Source organism: Aptenodytes patagonicus, chromosome 1, assembly GCF_965638725.1.
Source record: "Aptenodytes patagonicus chromosome 1, bAptPat1.pri.cur, whole genome shotgun sequence".
In the NCBI taxonomy this organism is placed as follows: Eukaryota; Metazoa; Chordata; class Aves; order Sphenisciformes; family Spheniscidae; genus Aptenodytes; species Aptenodytes patagonicus.
In genome coordinates this window covers 63,525,788-63,550,011 of record NC_134949.1, presented here as the reverse complement: position 1 = coordinate 63,550,011, position 24,224 = coordinate 63,525,788, and the positions used below count along the sequence as shown (strand labels likewise).

General features: G+C 39.7%; 1 protein-coding gene across 4 annotated transcripts; it reads right to left on the bottom strand.

Moving 5' to 3' along the window:
• Positions 1-5,569: 5,569 nt before the first annotated feature.
• Positions 5,570-22,637, bottom strand: WASHC3 (WASH complex subunit 3). Of its 4 annotated transcripts, none has more exons than XR_012995473.1 (8): positions 22,521-22,637; positions 20,742-20,840; positions 18,392-18,457; positions 16,838-16,966; positions 15,168-15,278; positions 11,118-11,182; positions 7,938-9,387; positions 7,666-7,729 (listed from the first exon to the last, which is right to left on the bottom strand). XR_012995473.1 is itself a non-coding variant. In XM_076339660.1 (7 exons), exons 1-7 carry the CDS (start codon positions 22,569-22,571, stop codon positions 7,645-7,647), a joined length of 606 nt encoding a protein of 201 aa, XP_076195775.1. In that variant the 5' UTR covers positions 22,572-22,637; the 3' UTR covers positions 5,570-7,644. The 4 variants fall into 4 exon arrangements, 2 of the variants coding, with proteins under 2 accessions (XP_076195775.1, XP_076195785.1); XR_012995474.1 differs by having other exon boundaries at positions 15,168-15,275; XM_076339660.1 differs by lacking the exon at positions 7,938-9,387 and having other exon boundaries at positions 5,570-7,729.
• Between the last annotated feature and the right edge of the window lie 1,587 nt (positions 22,638-24,224).

Here is a 24,224-nt window from a genome sequence, read left to right as displayed (position 1 = left end):
CTGATCCTAAGTTTCTCTCTTATGGCAAGGTGATACTCTTGGCAGGTGACTCCTGTGTGGTAAGGAGTCTCACGCAGTAAGGATGCATACTGGAAAAAACGGCCAAAGTATGGCATTCAAAGTTGCATGGCTAGTACCTGAACTGACTGTGTGACATTAATTGTGGCTATAGCTTGATTGTGTGCTCAGTGTGTGAATAAAATGGTAGTTAAGATGCCCAACAGAGACATACTAAAAGCTAACAAAAAAAATATCATAACCTCTTTTAAAAAAGGAAAAAGCCCTCTCGGGGGAAGGTGGGGCTCATGGCTCCTGCAGTCAGGTTATTGGGGCAGCAGAGCCCCGTCGTATATAGTCTGGCAAACCCCCCTACCGACAGTGCGTCCACTACTTATCACACCGCCCTAGTGAAGGCATCTGATGAAAAGAATTCAGTGTCAAATGCTTGGGCAAGGTTGAGCAATTCAGTCCCCGGGAGAGGTGAGATTAGCAACACGCTGTGCAGCAGCCAGCTGGGGCCTGCCGATGGGTAGCTGTGCTTTGTGCTGTTGGTGGCTGAGGCTCATTGTAACGCCTGGAAATCCTGTGGAGGGCAACAGCCTGTAATGGAGCAAAGGGATGGGTGCCCAGGAGAGACAGGTCCCGGAAAAAAAACACTAGTTAGTGCAGCGTGTGCTGAGATGTATGAAGATGGAGACACAATAATTGAAATGGAAAGAACGTCCAGAACAGGAGAAAGGCAAGTTCGGTTATGCAACCCACTCTGTTTACATGGCAAAAGGAAAGTTTGTACTCCCACCTGATTTTCTGAGGACTGCCTTACACAACACTAGCACAGCGTGGCCCACTTGTGAGCACAGTATAAATAATTCCCAAAGAGAACTGTCCTATTGTTCCTGTTCTCTCTGCCAAAGCTTCAGTCGCCACAAAAGCATGGCATCTCTCTTCATCCAAGCTGGGCACATTTTGAAATGTTTTCTGGTAACTGTATACTTGCAGCAAGAAGTTCAGGGAAATGAACAGAATTTGGTTTCCTAGGGAGCTCGAACATGTGCCTGACTGGCTTTGATTTCTAAGATGCAAGCTCTACGTGCACATTTCCTATAGACCACGGCCTCACGCTCATAAAAATCTGTTGGAGACAATGGAAACCCTGCTTAGTGAACCTCAGGTTCTAGCTGCTGGGCAGACCGGTTGCCACTGGTTATGGCAGTGGGTTAACAGCAGTGTCATGCTGTTCTGCTGATTGACCCATTGCCTGAATAAAGAAAATCCAGAATTGAGTTAGGGCTGTAACTAGAGACATCTAAAGGCTTCTGGCTGACGAGAGGGCCTAACCTTAGAGGAAAAGCATAAATGGGTACTTTGTAACACCTCTTTCTGACATTGATCACCGGGTCTAAGAAGGCTTCAGCCAGGGATGCAGCCTTTCTTCGGATCAAATACTATTACATTCTCTCTTTTACCCAGTTACTTACTTTCATCAAACGCATAGGGACCCTGATCTTTGAGACATCTTCCTCTCTCCACTACCAAAATGTGACTGAAATGAGCCAATAGGTTCTGAAAGTTGAGGAAAACTAAGGACAGACACATGTGCAAAGTGATGGTGTGTTCCTGGTAAATCACGCTGGAACACTTTCCACAACTGAAATATTATGCAGAAGCTATCATAGAGTCATCCTATAAAATGGAAGAGCACAAAAGAGAGACTTGCATGGTTTTAAACTATGGCAATAGGTCAACTCAACAATGTTTGAAGAGCAAGGATGCCAGGAGGCTGGAAGAACAATAACAAAGCCTAACGTTTACAATAGAAGAGGAGGCAGACACGAAAGCCAAGTCAGAGGCAAAGAGAAGTTACACTAAGAAAAATACTAATAATCACCCTCCGCCCATGATATTTTAACTGTATTCAGCTGCTTTGAAATTGTCTTCTCAATATATGCTTTTGTGCAGGCAGGCAAGCTTTTGACATCAGTTCCCTAAACCACACCTAACACACGATAAAGCATTATGAACCATTTTTCACCTAATCCATGATTAAAAAAATACTGGCTGCTGCCTATTTCACCCTGTGCTTTTGATGATGCCAGGCATCATGCTGGGCAAACAAGACAATGTTGTTCAAGGTTTCTTGGAAAAAATCTCCATTGTTATTATTTGGCAGTCCCCTAAAACCACAAATGATGAAACAACTGAGAAAAGAGACACTCCTCGTTTTCTCTCTTCATCCCCCTCCCTCCTTCTGTTCTACTTTAAAAGCAGGTGAACTGGATCAACAGGATCAAAGGATCGTCTCTGCATGCAAAAGTATATCTTTTCAAAGAGCTGTTGGGAAGCGGTATAGAGAAATCAACACCGTAAGATGTTCATTGTGAACAGTTTAGCTCTCACTGGGGAAGAATTCCCTATGCCCCTGAAAAACGGTGTAAACCGTGCTACAAGAAATCACACAAGGATTACAGAATCTGTTGGGAGCATGGAGTCAGCTGAACACTAGAGATCATTTGTCTGAAAGCAAAAAGGATAATCACAATTCTTAGGAGAGTTATCATTTAAAATGGACTTTACAAGTTTTTTTCCACTGTCCATCCTTCACAGCAGCGTAATTCAAGTGTACTCAAGTTCTCACTACTACAAGTGACATAAAGGGTAAGGTTTATTAAACAGTTGGTGGCAATCACCTATGAAAAGAACTGCTCATATAAACATAAAAAATTACTCCCAGATCCCTTTGTTCTGACCTGTCCTTTTCAGCACCCAGATGCGTGCTCTTTCCAGTAACAGATTGGTCCCAAGTCTAGCATCCACTTTACTACAACTTCTGATTCCACAGACCAGGACAGAAAGTGGTAACGAAGCACAAAAAGGGATTTCTAGTGTAGAGGGAACAGCAAGTCCTCAGATGGAGTAGACAGCTTTCAAGTACAAGCTCATAGACTAGAACATACAGGAGCTTGATAGGCAAAAAGTATATTACCTAAATCAGAGAATACTATTATTTACCATTTCATTCCTTCGGACAGAGGGTACCAGTTACGAAGTCTGATGCACAAAAAATCAGCTGTCTGCAAAGTAAATGTTTGTTCAGAATTTTCCTTACCACCCATTTACCTGAAAATGGGAAATACACTGAATGAGAAAATAATCCACTTGTTTAAGGTCAAGACACTGACTTAAACAACCTTAAAAAAACCCAAATAAAACTGGGTGTTTCATGCGACATCTGTCCTCACCCAATGACCTGCATTTTAATTTATAGCCATTTAAATTTGTTTCCTCAAAATGAATATAAGTATGTGGAGACACAACCTATGCTAAGCTTGTTTCTGTCACTCATTTTCTGTGTGGCATGGGGCATGGTATTTTCATTCTCTACTTAGTTTCCCTCATAATGAACTAGCCCATGGAACTCCCTTAAAGCAATATCGTATTAGCAAAGTTAGACAGTCAAACACAAGGCAGGAATATACAGAGCTTCCTGAATGAATGCAAACATTTTTGGAAGCACTAACAAACTTGTAATTTAGCACTCAACATCAATCTCTGCTCACAGCCGGAGTAAAATCTTGGTGGCAGGAAAAGGGACTGCCGGAGCACTGCGGTACTCCTCACACCTTCCGTTCAAGTATTGATTTTTACCAGAGACAGAACTGCAAGACTAAGCGAGCCACGGGCCCGAGCTAATGCGGCAGTTCCCGTCTTGCCTGTGGTCTGAGTGGAGACACCATCACGTGAAGTATCAGGGGAAGAATGCTTTGGCCACCAGTGCAGGCATTTGACCTGCAGTCATCTCAGGCAACAGGTTGCCAAATTTTCTGAAGAGTAAGAAAATACATGTTCCGTTTTGCAGACAAATCCATTGTAACGCTGTAACCTTGTATCAGCTTTTCAGAGATAAAACTGGATTCCCAGAGAGCTTAAGACCGTGATGAGCTTCAGTTTCTTGCTACGTAACATTATGGAAAGCAAAATCGACCGGATCACACGCCACTCAAAGTGCTGATCTTAGTGACGCTCTCTTTTTCCAAGTACAGGCTATAGCTTCTTATGACTTTTTTTCACAGAATGTCAAACTATACACTTACTCACTGGTGTAAATAACACACACTGGAAAGAAAAACAAGAGAGAGGAAGAGACCCAGCTTGGAAAAAGAACCATCAGTTTTCTTTTCAAATGCAGCTGAACAGGAGAGTTGAGAGGGAACAGATTAATGATTAAGAGTGCTAAACAAGGACTTCAGTATAAGGTTATTATCATGTCCAGATGTTGTTTTTGCCTTTGACAGTTGTTTGAGGTTTCACTCATACAAATACAGATATGCATCTAGTCTTAAGTAACCTACATGCATTTAAAATGCCTGTAATAACTTTAAGAAACAGACCTTTATAAATTCTGCACCTCACCTGCAAAATGAGGAAGATGGTGATGGGGTAAAAAAAAAAAAGTTTGTTTAAACATTGAGTACATCATTTACTAATTGTACATAATTAGTATTAACAGATGCATTCAACAGTTATTCCAGCAACAAGCTGAAGTAGATCTCATGCCTACAAATTGTAATATTGCCCCGGATTATGATTTTAAATCCATGTAAAATTTGGGTATATTAGATGTGTATGACTGACACCTCTTAATGTATACTGCATCTTTTACAAGTTCATTGCTGTTGGAAGCTTTTTAAAAATAATAGTCACTTAAAAATGGACTTCTTCCCTTGAAAGTACTACGTATATCTGATTACTGTGCAGCCAAGTTGAAATACTCCCTCCACCTTCTTTGCCAAAACAGATGGCAAATAATGAGCAAGTTGGAATATTCTCTGCTTATAGTATTTAGCTTGCGGTTAAGGACTTTCCAACTTTCTGGTTTAGCACCATCTCACTAGAAAACTGCTGTAGATCAAGGAGGACTAGCACAGCTGACATAATTCAGTCTCAAACCAGCCTTCCCATGCTTAATAGCTTCTTGTGTCAGCATGTGTCCTAAGCTGAAACATCTCAGATGATTGAACTTGGCTACAACCTAAGAGTACAGGGATGTGTTTAGCAGATGAGACTGGCAGAAATAGAGGAGCTCAATGCGGTCAGAGGTTCCGAAGGCAGTGGAAGGATTATGGCTGCTGATGCCCCGAAGGTAAAAAGGGAAGGTTTTATCTTTTCCTCCCTGGTTCCTCACAGTTCAAACACTTGGATTTTTACTGTGCAGTGTGCCACCACTCAACCGGGAGAGGAGACAAAGTGGTAAGATTTTTCGTAGCGTTTGTGCAAGCCTACCAAGATTGCACTACTCCAAAGTAAACAGCTACCCTGACAAAAAGCCCAAGTCTTAAGCAATTAAATTCAGCGTGCCTGCTAATGAAATTGTTATTCTGTGACATATGTAATTACCAATTAATTATCCCTCATTTTAACAAGTGACAGTCGGCTAGAGGCTTTCTTTTTCAGTCCACATAAAAATACATCTGTAGTGGTGTAAAAGACAATTGATTTTAGGTTTTTCAGACTGAAATTACACAAAAATCTTCTTCAAAATGATAAACAACGGAAGTCATACCTCCTTAAATGTGTTTTGGTAACCTTGTTTATTTCTTTAAAAAAATAATGAACCACTATGTCTCAAGTCAACTCTTTAAATCATGCTACTTCCTTACATAGGTTAATACCAGTTCAAGAGTATCGAACACACAGTCCTCATTAATTTCAGTCTTCCTTAAATTTTCTTGTTAGAATAGCAACTATGGGATGTTCAGTTCTCCTCTAGTCAGATTGCTAACATGGCTTAGGTTAAACTCCAATCCCCTATTTTCAAAACTCTCCCCTTCAGCTAGCAGGTTGATGCAACTTCAGCGTAACTGGTTTTTGAGAAACACGAATTGCAGAGACTTCAGAAGAATTTTCACTATCTTGTTGAAAACAACATATGGGAATAAAATAGAACCATAAATTTGGTTTACAAAACATAGCCTTAATTATACAGATTGCTTCAATGAGTCTTCAAATACAGATTTCAAAGAGTCACCAGTGTTTTAATATATGCTTTCTGAAACAACATTGTAACATTTACTTTTGAAATACTTATTGCTAATACGTTAGTATTTGCCAAGTTTTAACAAGTGTTAGCTATTGAATATTTTTGTTTAAGTGTTCACTAATAATTAACTCATCATCGAAATGCCATCTCTAGACATTCTCTAGTGCATATATGCTTTCGTAGGGATTCAGGCATTACTCTGATTTACAGATTATGAAGAGCTTAAATATGTCTGCTAGGCTCAAGTGGGAGCCATGTTTAAGCTACAGAAAAAAAAGCAGTTAACCTACTGAAGTGGCATAAATAACTAAGCGAGAAGATAATGACTCAGTCATAAAAGCTAACAAATTTATATACTTAGAGCTTCAGTTTTAGTCTTCTCTGGGTCTCAGGAAGAATGTGAAATACCAGAAAGTGAATGACTGCCTGGCCCACAGCATTCTGGTATAATCACAATAATCTGGGGAATTCAAATAGATTGTGAAGAATTTCATGTGGAACAAATTATATTAAGGAAGATTCTTTAATGAAATGTCATTTTTGACTCATGGAGTAGATTAAGTACTTTGGAGGGAAGTCTTCAGGGCCAGTCAGGGTCCAAGTGGATTTCTTTACATTGTTCCCCAATGCATACCTCAAGAGGTAGCATACAAACTGAATTTTGGCTTCTTTGCCGAAATTATCAGCAAAGGCACCAACTTGGAGGTGATTTCTTATCCTATGCAAACTACTCAGCCACAGCTCCTTTCGAATAAGCCCAACAGCAGTCAGAAAGTGGTTTCTACTGACCCACGTGACAGTGATCGAGAAGTGAGAACCTGGTATTCCATTAATAATCTCCTAGTCACTTGCTTCTTTCACAGTGTTATTTTCAAACCAATCTTGCAATATTTGTAGCTTTCTACACCACTGTAACCTGAATTTGATAAATCAACTCTTCTACAGAGCAGGAATTTCTTTAACAACTTTGTACAGACTCTAACATGAAATTGAATAGAAGTATATACTTTGAAAACAGATTCAGATTGGTTTTTAATATATTTTTCACTTGTACTTTAGTTTCTTTCAAAACAGAGTGTCACTAATTTGCAACCACCATAAGACAGCTGACTTCTGTGTAATTCTTGTTGCATCACTTCAGACTATAGTATATTACAAAAAATACAGTTCATCAGATTACAATTAAACAATTTCATTTTGAAAAGTTACTTTACCTGTATGTTATGGACAGAAAGAAGGCAACTTAGGTTAAAAGCATTACACAGAAAATCCAATAATGACCAGAATGCATTCTTAGAGACCTGGAGGTTTAGAGGCGTGGAATTTTTAGAGTTTTACAAAGTAATTTCAGAAGAATCAGAAAGGAATCTGAAATGATGCAGCATAAAAATTGCAAGGATCTCACGACTGATTTTCACGGTGGAAAGGTTCAGGTTGAAATACGCTGCCTGTTCAAACTTTCTGGGAGAGAACATGGAGGATCTTAGCTCTTAAAAATGCTGTCAGATAAATCACGTCACCCATGTGACCCACACAAAACCACTGTCTGCTAAAGCTCCAAACACATTAGCACTTAACAGAGGTTTCCAAAGGCCGAAATCAGTCTCTTAGTCACTAAATGAAGATTCACTATCAGAACTGTCTTCTGCATTCCCATCATCTCCCCAGGCAGGCACAGGGGCATCTGGGGTCCTGCAGGCAACAAAAATGTATGTTGTAAATCCTAGAAGGTGGCTGAGAACACAAGCAACTTAGCATGTAATGCTACTGTCCTTTCATTACAATTGCATGCACTTTATATCCACAACATTTAACACATTAACTGTTAACAGTTTACAAACTCACACCTTACTGGTATTCACTTACAACTGAAAGACAAACACTAGAAACTGTAACTCACTGGACATCAAAACTCTGTAGACATCAGTTTGAATGCACACCTTTGAGGTTCTCGGAAATAATGACAGATCACTAAGAAGTAGCAAACACTTGTAGAAAGAGTTGAAAGCAGGCAATACTGATTAATTCAATTTTTTTCAATCTTCAGAGGTTCTAGGGCTGAAAGGAACAGGCTGTACACCATTAAGCAGTGTAAATAGTACATGAAAAAAAATAAGACAGGAAATGAACAATATTGTATCCAACTAAAACTGCAGGGATAATTTAGAGAAGCAAAAAAGAATTACTCAGAGTGGAATTTGGCTGGAACACTGGGTTAAATTTGACATGCAAGAGCAGCCATGGGATTTTTATTGACTATAAATGATCAGATCTCTTGTATTTAGTTTTGAAGAGAATATTTAAAATGGATCTTAACATCGTGTCAAAACATTTACTCAGGGAATCTACTGGGCATGAGGGGGAGAGAAGCAAGCCATCTAAAGGCTAACTAACACTACCGACTGAAGATGCTGGCTCTCCCTGGAGTCTCCCTCCTAAGTATGTAATGAGTTTGACAATACAAGCAAGACTGAGCCTGGTAAATTCTGAAACCAAGGTAGAAAATATACACGCAATTATACTTGGGGAAGGGGAAGAATGATCTTCACAGAAACTAGCTTCCTGTATGATAGTTAACTGCTCTCTTTGATAAAATATTACATTTTAAACTAAGCTGACAATTGTATTATTCATCCCATTGTTATTTATCTTGGGGCTACCCCTGTGTGTCACGCCACAGAATTTCTTTTCCAACTTTAGTTCTGTTCATTATAATTTCTCTGTTGGAAATCCATAAGGTATCTTTAAAGTGCTTATAAACATCTTGGGTGCAAAAATGAGAAGTGCGTTAAAGAACTGTAAAAGAGCCTTCTCCCTCCCCCCCGCACACCTCCAAAATAAATTGAGAGCGTTTGCTTTCTCATGCAAATACCACTTCACAATATTATTCCTTGTTGCTGTGGTAATGACAAAACAGAAGAGCTGTGCAAAGACATGTGATCTGGAGAGACCAGTGCAAAAACTCTCCTCTAGTAAGGAGAGGAAGATGGCAATGAATTCCTTTAGTTTGTGAGGGCAGGACAAACTCTCCTGGAATTGTAGACAGGCAAGAGAGGAAGGATAAGAAACAAAAGTTAAAAATAGATACGTTGGGAGCTTGATAGAATAGGCAGTTTTCAAACTCTGTAAAAAGTTGAGAAAGGAGTGATAACAGAAGTAGAAGTGAAGCAGCCGAAGGAAGAGAGTATGAACAACTCCGTATTATTAGAATTAGCATCTCTGCAGCCACAGAAAAACCACGCTCAGTCACCGGCAAGTAGCTGGGAGAGTCTGCAGTAAGCGGCTGAGCATACAGCAATATGGACATTTTCCTAATTTTCACTGGGACTGAGCGAGCAGGCCTAAGGAACCTGAAGATACAAGAAATGTGGTGTGAATGGCAAGATACATATGAAAAAAAAAAGTCTATGACATTGAGACAAGAAAGCAAGAAGATTAAAAGAAAGGTCACCCCTGACTCCTTAAAATGTTAAAAAAGTATTTCAAGTAATACCAATTCTTCAAAGAGGCATTATGCACCATGCCAAATAATTAGCTTGCTTTAACGAAGTAGGTTTGCTATACAGTTTTCAAACCAGTAGCATTTTAAAGAAAATCTGCCTAAGCATTAGTGTTGCACAGAATCTTTGAAGATGGACTTTGAGACCAAACCCCAAACATGTTCCATGAGCCCTAATCCACAGTAATAACGTTTCTGTCTTAACCCAAAACAGACAATCCAGAAGCAGGTACTTTTTTTAAAAAGCTTTTGAAATTTTAACCTATTACCTTATTTTTATCTACTATAAAAATCCATCCAAACACAAAAAAATAGCAGCATTTACAGAAAGGTATGGACCAGAAGCGCAGATTAAGAAATACAACACATATAAGAGACATATAGTAAACCCATGTTTGATAACCCTGTCTCAGACTTGCACAGGTTCTTACTTGTGTTCTTTTTCTTATTTCTCATTCGATCAGTAAAAATATCAAATGAGGAGTACCTAATTTAGGCTTAAGACTCCAGGAGGTGACTTAACATATGACGACAGTTCAGTTTTCCTGTATTTTTATTTATTTTATTAAACAAGTTGCTAGTTTCAGAATAAGCCTTTCCAAAATGTAGAAAGACTTCACTGGAAAGGAGAAGCAGGCTTTCTAATACATTGGCAGTTTCTGAAGAGGATGCAAAAGTATTTCAAACAGTTTAGTGGCTATAATATAAGAACGAAAGTTAATATTTTCATCACTTTAACAAATTCTGTGAAACAGTACAGTAAAACTAAATTACGTGTCAAATGTAAAATAAGCTTAAAATTCATGCTTAAGGCCAGACAAGTAGCTTTGAAAATGAGTATCTACTCTTAGTAGGCTTCACATCAGGTCAGCTCAATCAACAGTCACAATTTCAAACTGCTGACTTCAATTTACACTGTCAATGTTGAAGTCAAGTTGTACACTCCATCTACTGAGGGAATCTGGAAACAACTGTGCTGTCCCTCATGCACCCGGCAAAATAAAATAGTTTGTTCTTATTACCCTACAATGATGACATTTTGTTATTGAAGTGTTGGAAGAAAATACCAGGGAAAAACGTCATACTCTAAACAGTACAGTGAAAATGGCTACTGACGCATTATTTGATTCCCCATCGCTACATGCACATTGTCAAATGTTACCTTGTCATTGCTATATCCTTTTCCTTGAACTGCACCACCTCTGCTTGGCTTGGAAGAACCGCTTCCATTTCCTCTCAAGTCTGAACGGTAAAGTCCTGCAACTTTCTGTTGGGGAGGGTGCAGTACCTCCCCATTTATTATTCCAGACTCTGTATTTCCTGGGCCTGGCCTTGGACTAGACAATACTGAAAAGACAGCTCATAATTGAGATTGCATCCCTCCTCCTTTGGTACTGATGGCCCTCTTCAGACCTATAAAATGCTAAAAACACCTTTCACGGAAGACTTCAAAACCTGCTTTAATGCTGATAATTTAGATTCACAATACCATAAAAAAGCTTTTCTAAGCACACTTTTTTCCCCAAGTTTTTTAAACACATGGTTGCATTCCAGCCCTACTGAAAGTTACAGATTACTTACTGAAGAAGGTCTGGATTTAGCCCTTCAGAAATCATTTTGTTTCGTATTGCCATTACAGGAACACCCTGTGTGGGAGGAAGAATAATATGAAATTACTGGACACAAACAGGTGAACTAAATGCCACAGGTTCTTTTAGGCTACACTTTCTTACAACTCTATGCATGTCACTTGTTGAACAAGAGCATGGAATGATAATCTCAGTTGCCATCAGTATGAACCTAGAAGCGAGAAATGACTGAGACCAAAGGCCCTTTTAATCCTTCTTGTATTTACGGCAAAACATCTAGAGAAAGTTGCAGGGAGACAATCGGGAACGGGCAGATATTCATGCAGACAAAACCAGGAAGCTGAAGTTATGTGTATGGATGAGAATGTGAAGAAAGCACAAAGCAGCACAAAGACAGCAGAGAACAGTTGTGCTAGAAAGATGAAGAAGACTCGGACATGCTGAGGGTATAGCCAAAGAGGGAGGAAAACCAGGAAAGTGCATCTGCCACAGCTCTGGAAGGATACCTTAAGGCAGTGCTAAAAATTGGAAAAGTCTTGCAAAAGCATGCAGAAAAATGCAAACAGGACATGAGAACAGAAGCACAATTTAAAAGTGATTCCTCTGAATACAAGTGCTTGTACAGTCAGGCTTGAATCTTCTATGACTTGTGGACAGATTTTAGCCAACTGCGTACGTGTTAAAAAAAATTCCTTCCTTTCACTGCAAGTCCTTCCACAGCTTCTGCACTTTATTTTATTCAGCAACACCTAAACATCCCCTCATCTTGGATCACATACCCAAGAACACTTTGACCCACGTCCTCTTACGAGACACATTCCAACAAACTGCTTCTATGTTTCCACTAGAGTTGCTCAAAGACAACTTGTTGCTTTGCCATCCCCTGTTGCAAACCATCAGAAACACCACCTGGACCACTGCATGCCAAGATAGGAGGGGGAAAAAAAATTAAAAAAAAAAAAAATACAATTTCTGCTTTCCAAGGGACAAAGCTACTAGTGGTCTAGGAAAGTCAGGAGAGGCCTCGCAACCTAAATGAAAAGTAGTGTAGGATTCTTTTGGCACAGGACAAATATCTGTTTTCCAAAGTAAGTAACACAGTGATAAAATAAAGAGTAGCCATGACTAATGTTCCAGAGAAGCATGTGGTACTAGTGACAGTTGCAGTAGCTAACCTGGCAAAGTGAGAGCTAAGCTAGCTGTCTTACTGTGTTTTCCTTGTGCAGTTTCACAGTGAGAATCACAATCAAGACTTTTGTTTGAAGATTCCAGAATAGCATACAGACAGGTACATAGTTTTAGCAATCTGTTAGGCATACTGGCAAAAATGTGACTCAAATAGCTGCGAGGTATTAGCGTGTAATAAAGAATTTCTCAGTAATTCACAACTAATGTACGTTACAAAGGGGAAAACATTTGAGTATTTCATGACAGTTTAAAATATTCACTTATTCTAGTATAGATTTGGACACCAGGATTGTGTGTCTATACACCATCTCGTACTAGCTAATGTTTTTTCCCTCGCTTGATTGCTCTTAGGGTTCCTTTCCCCAGCTCAGAAGTCACTGATGGAGTGTTTATGCATCAATTCAAACCATGTGAAAACCGGACTGAGTCAGATCAGGCAAAGCGGAATTCGTATTTGCTCTCAATGAAAGGGAGCTTGGTATATGAACTTCTGAGAATGGATTGGAAACTATTATGTTTTTATGTTCACGCTTGGAGAAGCGTTTATTCCAAAATTGTATGCATCAAAATCTGTAAGAAAAAAACCTCTCAGTACCCTCATATATTATAGATTTACAAAACTAATCTTAAGTTTAATCAAAATACCCTTTAACAGTACACTTTTTTCCTGAAGGAAAACAAGTAAGGTTGTACCTATATCTGTTTATAATACAATTAGGTCATTACAATTACTTTATCTTTCATACTTCCGTAAGTTTTAATCTGGAAAATCAGAGCGTAATACTGCTGTTACCCTAAATCTTACTAAAATAAAACAGACGACTCTTTTAAATCTAAATAGTAACTACATTGAGCATACAGGTCCACTGAAATGGGACAGGTGTACTTTTCTAACATAGGAGCCAACACTAAATTTCCATCGCCTTTGCCTCTGCTCAGTTAAGATTTGAAATAATCCAAATCACTACACATTCACCACGGTGTACCCCAGCCCTACTCCCAGCCTGGTCCTGCAGCTCAGGAAGTGTGCAGGTCCCAGAGAAGCCACAGTGCAAGTAGCAATCTTGTTGCAAAATAGGTTTTGGTTCTCCACAGTGCAGAAGGAGGTCACATACCATCAGTGCTGGCAATTCCTGAAGATCAGTGCACTCTCCGTGTTTGGTTTTGATTTCAGTCCTTTAAAGCAAGGATCAATCTACATCAGGCCAGTCAGTATCTTGGCATCTATGCAGTCACGTGTGGTGTTTAGAATCAAGTAAGCGTATATGTACTTTAAACATGAAGTTTATCTGAAATCGTAGACTGCTCCTCTCACACTGTCAATAGAAGTGTTCTGAACATTTATTGTAGCAAATATGATATTGCTTTTGTAAGGTTTGCTTGAATATTATTGTTGTACATTTTGAAAAATATGAATGTAGTATGCTCAAATGCACTCGATCCAAATGAGTTTGTTACTATTTCACAGAACAGCTATCTTTACTGTAAAAGAAATATCTCTTCACGGTGCTAATTCTTAAATACTACAAATATTGTGAGCAATAAATACATGATCAGTTCAAACAAATCTTCAGCTAGAAACTTAATTTGGGCAAGTAAATGACACTAACTGAAATACTTGACTGGACGAGAAGACAAGTTTGGCAAATAAAAAACACACATTAATTTGTAGTATGTTAGTTTGACTTTCCTACCACACTGTTTACAACTGGCAGAGGAGTCACCAGGAACTGCCAGTACAAAGGATGAATGTGGAAAGTGAGATCTCACTCCTCTAGCAGTCACCAAAAAAAACCAGTCAAAAGTAATTAGACCATCCAGCACTTTCACATCCACTTTGAAGTCTGGCATTAAATCAATACACTAACATAGCGTTCTACTCTCTGCTACTACCCCACTGCTACGTTTTCCAAATGGTTTGTAATAAGCTACCCATAAAGTGCCAATTTGTGATTCAAATGAAAAATAAGGTCTGGAACATCATCCAAAGTACCAAGCACACCAATTTTAATAATTGCTCTGAAGAGGGAGTGAAACCATGAAGTTAGTTTTAACATAAGCAACTTTTTACTAATACTATGACACAGTCGTATTTTCCAGAATTATTATATGTATTTTAGAGGAAAATTTCCACTGACAACTTGAAAATAAAGACAGATTTTTTTCCTTGTTTCCAATCTCATTTTTAATTTTGTGGACATGAAAAAAGAGCTCTTAAAAAATGTCACCAAGAATGTCCCATTCACCTTTTCACTCCTTCATTAGTTTTCACACATGTAAATATTGAGATTACATTCATTTATTTTCTACTTATCTGTAGAACAGCCCACAGATAAAGAAGTAAACAAAACCTGCATCATGAATAACAGGAAACTGAAGCGGAACCAAGTAGCGAAGCAATTCTTCTATCTCCGTTTTGAACCCTACAGAAATATCAAATACTCCTGCTCTGGTCTATACTAGCAAAGCTGCATTTTGTACCCTACAGCAAAACCTGTAATCATGTCTGTGTGCAGGGAACGACACCAATTCTACCAGAATAACTACACTGTCAGGGGCATCTTCTGTGGCTCCAGCTAATACCGCTCTGCATTTACACATCTTCACACCTTCAGTTCACAAGTATATTGGCAGAATTTTGTAGAAAGATCCTGCCTGAAGCTGTCTGAAGGAATGTATTTTATCAACTCATTTATTAGAGAAGATGTGCTAGAAATACTGGGATGTTATCCTAGCTTAAGGATAACTGATGCAATATATGTCTTCAGTCATTTAATGTTCACTTACAGCTATGCGTTGACGTTCCACCTAAAAATAATGGAGTACCCAAAGAATGATGAGAGAACTGACTTACCACTTGTACCATTTTGAGATATCTGGCGTATCTTGGATCCTTGGCCACAGTTCTGACATTTTCTGTTACTACCTCCGTTTTCTGTAACCCTTCTTCATGTATATTGTTCTGCTGTATACACAGAAGGTAACACTTTAATGGTTAGGTATGCAGACCAGAAGCATGGACAGATTTCAATCCATAAAATTTGTAATTTAAGCATAAAGTACAACTCTTCTTACATCAAGATGATTCTGATCTACACTCATAGTATTAGAGATTTCCAAGATGTACGAATACACAAAAACCAGCTCTTTGATTACTGACTGTTACAAGTGTGACTTCCTACTTTTAGTCACAATTTTAAGTTATTGCACAATACGTGACAAAAAAATAGCCTATAATAGCCCTGTTAAGTTTGTTGTATTTAATGAACAAAACAGAACTAAATTTAAATGCTCACTTTATAAAAAATAATTTTTTAAGGTTATATCTTCACATCTCCCCTAGTGGTCCAATGTATTTCTTCCTCAAAATATTTATTTGATTCCCTGACAAATGCTTCATACAGATCATATAACTTTTAAACTATACTTTTTAGTATAAACCATTAACCTAAAGGATAACATAATGAAAGCAAAGAATCCTTGAGAGTAATTAATTAAAAAAATGAAAAATGACAAGAAGCTATAGTACTATTTAAAGGACAACAGAAAACTGCATATTTGCTATTAAACTAACCATTTGAAAGTAGCATTGGAAACCTCCTTTCAGGAATATCTGTCCCTACTGTAATATCTGAGAGGAGGAACATTTTAAAGAAAACGAATAACTGGGAGTCATTCTCTAACATGAGTGAAACATGCAATGCTAACTGTCCATTCTGTCTCCCACGTTGCTGGCTGCAAATTAGAGTTACAATCTTTAACAGGCAGGGAAAGGCAGCAGAGTACTCCAGCTATTGCTGCTCCACAGCAACGCCCACCAAATAAGAGAACGAGCAGAGACTGGAATTGGACATTCCAAGAAAAGAAACTATAATAGGAGGAAAGAACTCCATCTACAAATGAGCCAGAAAGCCTCACTTGGTGAAGTGGTGATCACAGGATTTAAGTCTGGGTTAAAAAACCAACCAACCAACCAACCACATACACACACAAAACCAACAAAAAATTAATTGCAGGGATAGGATCTTAATGTTGATCACTTACAATAAGCTGGCATTTTCTGTACATAGATGATAATATGTAGAAAACATTCACTGTAATAACCTCTTTAAAATAAAGCATGCTAGAAAGTCCAATTTGAGCTGAAAGCTCACATTCTAAAGGAAGGAGAAAAGAGTTGGAATTATGTGATTCGAACTGTTATTTTCATTCATGACCTTCCCAGTCCCCTGATGTAATTCACGTTCATATTTTAGTGTGATTGAAGAAGAGGAAGGAGGCATTTACCATTAGATTTGAGTTAGTTCTAATTATCTAAGCCACATATTCAAGAAAGGGTATACCCTTTTTTGTTTTAAGTCACTCGTTAAAACAGCTTCATTAGTGAAAAACGTAGTTTTAGATCTTTACAGTTGATTGCTCTCTTCCAATAGACTTGCTTCTTCCATCTATTTCAAATGAGACTAGAAACTTGACACGGAGAGGTATATTCCTTCAATGTGTTAGTTATGCTTCATTACTTACTCCAGATTGAGGTGATACAGCTGTCTGTTGATCTGTAGTACCTTGTGCCACAGGACCATTTGTAAGACTATTCATATTTGCACCGGACACTTCAAATTTGACATCTTCTAGGCCAGGAATAGAGGACAACTGAATGTACAAAACATCATGAAATAAGCAATGAGCATATCGTAAGTCTACGTGTACAATAAAATCTGCAGTATGCTGCTTACCACATGTTCCCCAGGTAGGTTTCACATTAGTAAAATCGTAACTTTTTATCACTAGTTTTGGTATTTTGATTGGCAAAAAGAGAAGATTTTTCTATTCAGGTGGCTTCTACAACAAAAACCCCAAAACACTCCATTGGAGCTTTCACTGTTAACACAGGGTTGCAGTGCAGGAAAGGCTTCAACACCTCCCCAGCATTTTGCTACTGCACTTATCAACCACACAAGAACCATGCCACCTTCTCTGCTACTTCGTCTACAGTGAAAGAAATCATGACAAGAACAGCTCTATTACTTAACAGATGGGTGACTGGTTACAGATTTTGCTATTTTCTACATCTTTCACTCTTTTTTAAGGAAATGCTGAGAGTGGATATTAAATATGCCACCTATTTATTTGAAGGAAATTCTATTTAACATGATTATGAAGAATTCTGCAAAAATTATCAATACTGATCATTTCTAAATATTTTGAAATAAATAAGAGTTAGTAAGCAGTGTTCGTACTACTACTACAGTATTTTTTTCACAAAGATCTTAATGAACGGTTTCAAAATGTCCTACCCCTGCTCCCAGAAAAGCCAACCGAAATTGCTTCTATCATTATTGAAAGAAGGATTGGTTAAAACTTTACAGGGGGTGGTTTTTTGGTTTTGGGGTTTGTTTTTTTTTTTCTTTTAGCAAATTAAATGATAACACATGACTATAGACTATATCCTTTTGTCATTTTAGCTAAAGAAGATACACCAGACACATTTGTGTTAGCTTAGATCCAATTCAGGTCACATTTCAATGTCAAAAGGTTTACAAGGCACCTATCTAGTTACTTATACTGGTTGAAATCCTTACAGTTTGGTAACACTTACAAAGCTACTTTTGCTTTACAAAGGGGGCAAAAATTTCTTATTAGAGTTTGCATGGCAAATGCAATTTCGTATGCAACCCTGCAACACAAGTTGCATATTTTAATATCGGAAAACTTCTCTCCATTTTCTTAAAACCAAGCATTGCAATAAAATCAACACAAGTAAGCCGCCGTATAGTTCAGTTGCCCTTTCAAGATCCAAGTGCTCCTTTCCTGTTCAATACACTTAACAGAGACAAAACCAACATTTCCAATATGTGTTGTTGGTTCCTTTCTTCCACATCCACTACACGTTCAAATGTTACACAATGTAAGCGGCAAGGCATGCAAAGAGAGAATTTGCCGTGTGAGCATTTTGTATTAGCTCCTTCAAATCATTATGAAAACTTACTTGCTCAATTCAGACTATGAAAAGGAAGCTAGTTCATGTAATCTAGGAGGCTGTCACTGTTAGAAGACAAAGTCTGTACACATACAAACCTTTGCATCCAAAATATTGAGTGTTGTTTCAATTTGTTGGATACGGAGAGAGAGCGCTGACAATTTCTAGAATGGAAAACAGTTAGAACGTGAAAACACTCCCCTAGGCCACCTGTACATATAAAGCAGTTCACATCTAGTTAAACAAAATCACTTTCGTCTTCTACCTGCTGAAGGCAGAGTAGAGTGTAAATGAGATGATAACATTATGAAATAAATGAAGCAATGACATCCCTTTTTAGTACAGTGGCTACAGTGGTTCAAATTTTAAATAATTTTACTAGGCAGTTAGTTTTCCCAAATAATGACTGACAGAAATGAAGACAGACTAGGTACAAAAGAAAGCCAAAGTAAATAGGGTATTACTTTGAGCAACTGGAGAAAATTGTACTCTCGCAGTTACCAAAACATCTTTCTTCAAAGCTTTTTCCAAATGTGGAAGACGAAAAGACGTGATGTGTGTGTATGTAACTGAGCAAATACAAAGTAGAAAAATCTGATAAGGAATACAGCAGGTGATTGAAAAGTCCTGTAGAGTCAAAATGCACAGTGAACCAGAACTAACCAGAAGCTTTACATGCTCCAGGTGCACCTCCATCAAATTTTGACGCTTTTTTTTTTTTTTTTTAAATACAACTTAAGCTTTTCTAAATTACCCTATAAGAACTGTCACTCTCTTAACTAATCACTACCATACTCCACCAGACCTGTCCAAGTAAAGTTGGCTAGCACGCTGGCTGGCAGATATGTACCACTTTGACAGCTTTCTGGCACGTTGGCAAGATTCTGCCTGGCTCTGAAGCAGAACTTTAACACCCTAAGAAAATGGCAGTTCTGCCAATATGCTAGGAAAAGTAAAAAGAGACTGACAGGAGTTAGTCTTTTTGGATAGTGCACTGACTTGTTTACAGATGGTTCTTTGTTCATGAAGAAGAGTTAGTTCCTATTGAAAGGAACTATGTGCCCTACATGTAGCTGGGGAAAGGTGATGAAAGATGTACAAAAGACAGTTATATAACTTTACGGGTCAGTTTGACTAGACAAGAGCCAAGAAATTTAGAGTTAAGGATGGTGTCAGCCCTAATTTTGAATTTCTTGGCTTCTGTTGATTTAGACTGGGACCTTTCACATTAAAAACACTTCTGTACTTCATAAAGACAAAAAACTTTTCAAGGAGTTTATAAAGCAACTATTTAGTCTCTTGGGTAACAACGCGTTTAGATTAATAACTGTTTTATTAACTAGACTTCACAGCATTGCTGCGTGCTCAAGATGGCTTTAAATATATGTGTTCTGATTTCCATAGTGCCTATGTAAGAGGTAGTATTGAGATCATGTGAAAACTGAGTTTTGGACAACTGACAACAGCATCACCAGGCAGTTACACTGTTCCACGTATCAAGTTACAATAAGTTTAAAAATCTAGAAAAAAATTACTTTTTTCTCCTCTGAAGCTCCATACGTTGATGTGGTAGCCAAATTTTATACTTGTCATGGGTCTGGCTCTAAACTTCACTAAAAAATAACAGAATTTCTCAGATTACATGGCTTAGTCTAATGGGATTTGACTGCTGCCCTAGCCCTGCTGGCTAGGGCCATGTAGTAGTCTTTGGTGAATAAACTAGTGAACAGTTAAAAAAAAACCCCGCTAATAACAAAAAGGTTAAGGTCAAAGCCACATTAGAAAACACCCTTTCTACAAGGGAGGAAGCACTCTTGCCCTGTTCAGTGGGAAATTCTAGTCCTGTCAGTATGGTATATTTCCACTGACACTAAAGTTACCATAAAAACTTGTTAACGCTAAATATTTTTATTTTTCTCTTTTTTACAAGACCGCTTGTAAATTAACTGCTTCACATTCCATACTAATCACTTGCCAAAAATGTCTTTTTTCCCATATCAAAATTATTTACATTCAGAGCTTAGTGTATCACCCTTTTAAATTAAAGGTGGTAAAATCTGAAAGCAAGTTTTGATGCAATATCCTACGACCCAGATGAGAAGGATACTGACTGTCAAAATGGATTCAGCACCATAGGAATACGGCATCCTTCTTTCCAAACAAGGCGATATCCACAGATGGAGCTGCTCAGAACAAATTCCATGTATCAAAAAGTTCAAAGACTATGCCAAACACAAAAGTTTCAGGAAACAGGATTAAGTGTGGTATAATCAGCAGTTCATGTGGATATCTTGGGGAAAAAAAAATCTGTCTTAAGCACTTACTCAAGAGAAACCTTGAACAGAAAGCAGACTAAATTTTTTGGTTTAAGCTACTGGTATTATTGCATCAAAAATATTGAAGTTTTTTCATTGTATAAATTGACAGCTAGGAAAATAATAAACATACCTCTTCACAAACAGTAGAAAAGCGGTTGAGAAACTGCACTGTGTGAACCACAAACTGGTTTAGAAATGCTACAGTTCTTTTCTGCTGAATAGCAGGAACCTGCATTAAATAATATAAGAAAATTAGATTATACATAGATGTCAGTTCTCACATTTGGATTCAAGGACCTGCTAAAAATGCAAATGTTTTAGAAGAAATTAGTTTAGAAATCTGCCTTAAGTGTGCTTGCTATGAATGCATATATATACAAAAAATTTTTTAATATATATACACGTATACATGTATACAAATCCTTTTCCACTAAAAATCTACTAACGTGGCAGTTGAAAAGTTGCAGGATACACAGAAAAGGCAACAAGATCCACATAAATGGACTGTTATCTTATTTAAGAAAACACTTCTGGATGAAATTGTGAACATTCCTGAAAAACAGTGTTAAAATTTTTAAAAAACAGAGAGGAAATCAGAATCTTTCCTTCTGAAGCTTAAGAAGGAAAAGAAAACTCAGTCATCCATACAAATAGTTACAACCAACACCATAATCAAAAATAAAGAGTGGTGAAATTGCTGTCTCAGTTTTTAGTGGCTACCTATACTTTTTCTTATTTGCAAGCCCAGATTATCCTAAAATTACACTTTAGTGTCACTCCTCCAAGTCAGATCCGATGCACACATACTTTTCAGACTAAAAGGTAGAACGTTCTATTTGGTAAAAAATAGCCTGGTGCTCAATATGTAACAGACAGTTTGGCATTTTTATTTAAACCGTTATACAAGACTGGGATCAGGAACGTTCACGGAAATGTTTATGTATAAAATTATAGTGCCTCAGGGTTAATTACCTTGGACAGTTTTTAAGCCTTAAACTTCACACAGGAAATTACTCTATGGAATCGTAATTGGTTAAAGCGAAGGATTTACAAGGAAAAATATTTGCAGCCAGGATTCAGCTGCACTGAACAACAGTTTGTGAATATAGCGACTCTCTGGTCTTCACCTCTGCTTTGGTCTTCCATTTGTCAGCGTAGCCATTCACTACACTTTGCAATTCTTAAGACATCCTGATTTTCTGCGAGATTGTTGTTGCTACTGTCTCAAGTTTTCAGTCCGTGCACCTGTATGGCAGGGTTTGCCGAAGGTCAATTCCGTAGTTCCAAAACTGTCAAACAGTGCTTACGACCTTATCAGAAATTTATGGGGTAGCACAAAGGACGGAAGGATCATTGGGGCACTCGAACTCTCCTATCTTTATGCTCCGTATTTGAGAAACAAAGCTAGAAGTATGGTTTTGCATCATTAAAAGACATGAATAAGCAGCTGTGCACGGGATTTGCCTCACAGTTCTAAGACTGAAGCGGCTTAGCCTTCAAACATAACGCTATCACAGAACTTGGAGCAAAACGCCTTCGGAAAACGCTAATACCGCGCTCCTGGAGACGCAGCTTGAGACAAGACGAACCGCCTCGTCCTCCCGCGACCCCGCTGCGGGAACTCGGCCGCTGGTACAAAGGCAGCAGGTGCCGACGGCACCGTCCCGGCACCCCCAGCACATCACCCCAGAAGCAGCTCTCCTCGCCCGCGGCGGCGGGCCAGGGGCGCCCGGGCGGCCCGGCGAGGCCGCAGCCGGGCTCAGGGGCTCGCCCGACCGCCGGGCCGGGCCGGGCCGGGCAGCGGAGCGAGGGGCGGGGAACGGGGCTCGCCCAGCACCAGGGCCAGCGCAGCCGCCGCCGGGGGAGGAAGCGGGACAGCTCCGGACCCCCGGTCGACCGCAGCCCGTACCTTGGTGAGGTCAATGCCGGAGCCCACAATGGGCAGCCCGTCCTCGTCCATCCCCGCGGCTCCGCGCGGGGCCCAGGCCGCGGGACGGAGAGCAGCCCCGCACCCGCCAGCCACCTCCCGCCGCACCCCGGGAGCCCCCGCCGCTCCGTACCCGACCCCTTGGCCCCGGCCCGGAAACAAAACCTCGGCTCCGGGAGGCGCGGGGCCGCGCCCCGGGGCCTGCGCACGCGCCGTCTTCTCTCCCAACGCAATGCATCGTGGGAAGCGTAGTCCGGGGGAGGGAGGGCGGCAGCGAGGGCGGCAGGGCCGGGGCGGGCCGCAGCCCGCCGCCCTGCGAGCGTTCGCCCCCTCACATCCTGCGGCCTCTGCCCGCCTCTTCGTAACCCGCCCCCGCGGCAGGGCAACGCACGGACCAAGCCATCGTGGCCAGATGCTCCTGAAGTATAAATGCACTGCTTTTCCCAAAACTCGCGTGGTTTGTTCTGTAACTCGTCCCTGCGGCAGAGGGGCCCCGGCATCGTCCTGCTTCGGGTCACTGGCAGGGACACCACTCCGCAGCCCCAGGGCCAGGCCCTGGGTAATGCAGGTTGTGAAGACAAAGCGTCTTCCCCGGCAGCCAAACATCGAAGAAACAATGAGGAAAGCCAGTGAAGAAACTGTTTCTGTGCTCATATGCATGATTTGGGCGGTGAAGGGCTGCACTTGAATACGGGGAGCAAAAAAATCAAGCACTGAATGACCCCGGGGTCTTCTGAAAAAGACAAAAGCATGGCTGTAATCGTGTTACAAAAGATTCCTGTACCTTCGTGCTTATGCAAAAGGCAAAAAGGGGGTATGGTAAACACAGCTGTGGCCTGTCTAATGTTTTCGTTTTGTTCAGCAGTACCTATCACTGCTTTCACTGGATTCTCAAGCTTAGGGTGTAAGTAGGTCTATTCCGTTTCAGCCACAGAACCTCAGCGGTACCAGGCTCCAAGGAAATGGGGACTAGACCAGAGGTTTCCAGATGTTCCTCTGGAAGAATTCCCTAACTGTAAAATAACTAACCTGTTTTTTTTTATCTTGCAGTGGTTGCTTGTATTATTTTCTCTACGACAGATTCAAAGGACTGATCAGAGCATTTAGAAGTGGGGTCCCAATACGAAGATGGGTTGCATCACCAGAAAGGGTTTCCCATCTCTCTCTCTCGTTCCCCACTGACGGCTACGTGCGTTCGTTTTACCATCTGTCAGTTACAGCGCACAGTGATCCCTTCCTTAAAGCAGTTCAAATTGCCATCTTGGTGGAGAACTAGCGTTAGAGGAGGGTCTGTTTTCTGCTTGGTTCATGCGTTGAATCAAATCAGCCACAGCGTGTGTTGAACACCAGAGTCTGGTGAGCAGGGTTACAGAGTAAGACCTTGTTGGCTTCGGTAGCAAAAATACAGATACCTCTGCTACCTCATGCGACCTCACCCATGACATTTCAGGAGAACAGCAACAGAAATACTTCTTTGTTAGACACACATCTGATCTTTTATGTTGTGCTTGATTGAGCTCTACTGGCTGAAACTGATAGGCACAGTGAAAGCTTAGGAACGGGACCTGAACTCCTGGTACTGCCCATTTGTCTACCATCTGTACTAATTTTTGAGTGTGATATCTAGTTGTATACAGTTATGTACAAGAGATTGTGAGCTGAACAGAATGTATATTTGACCCCATC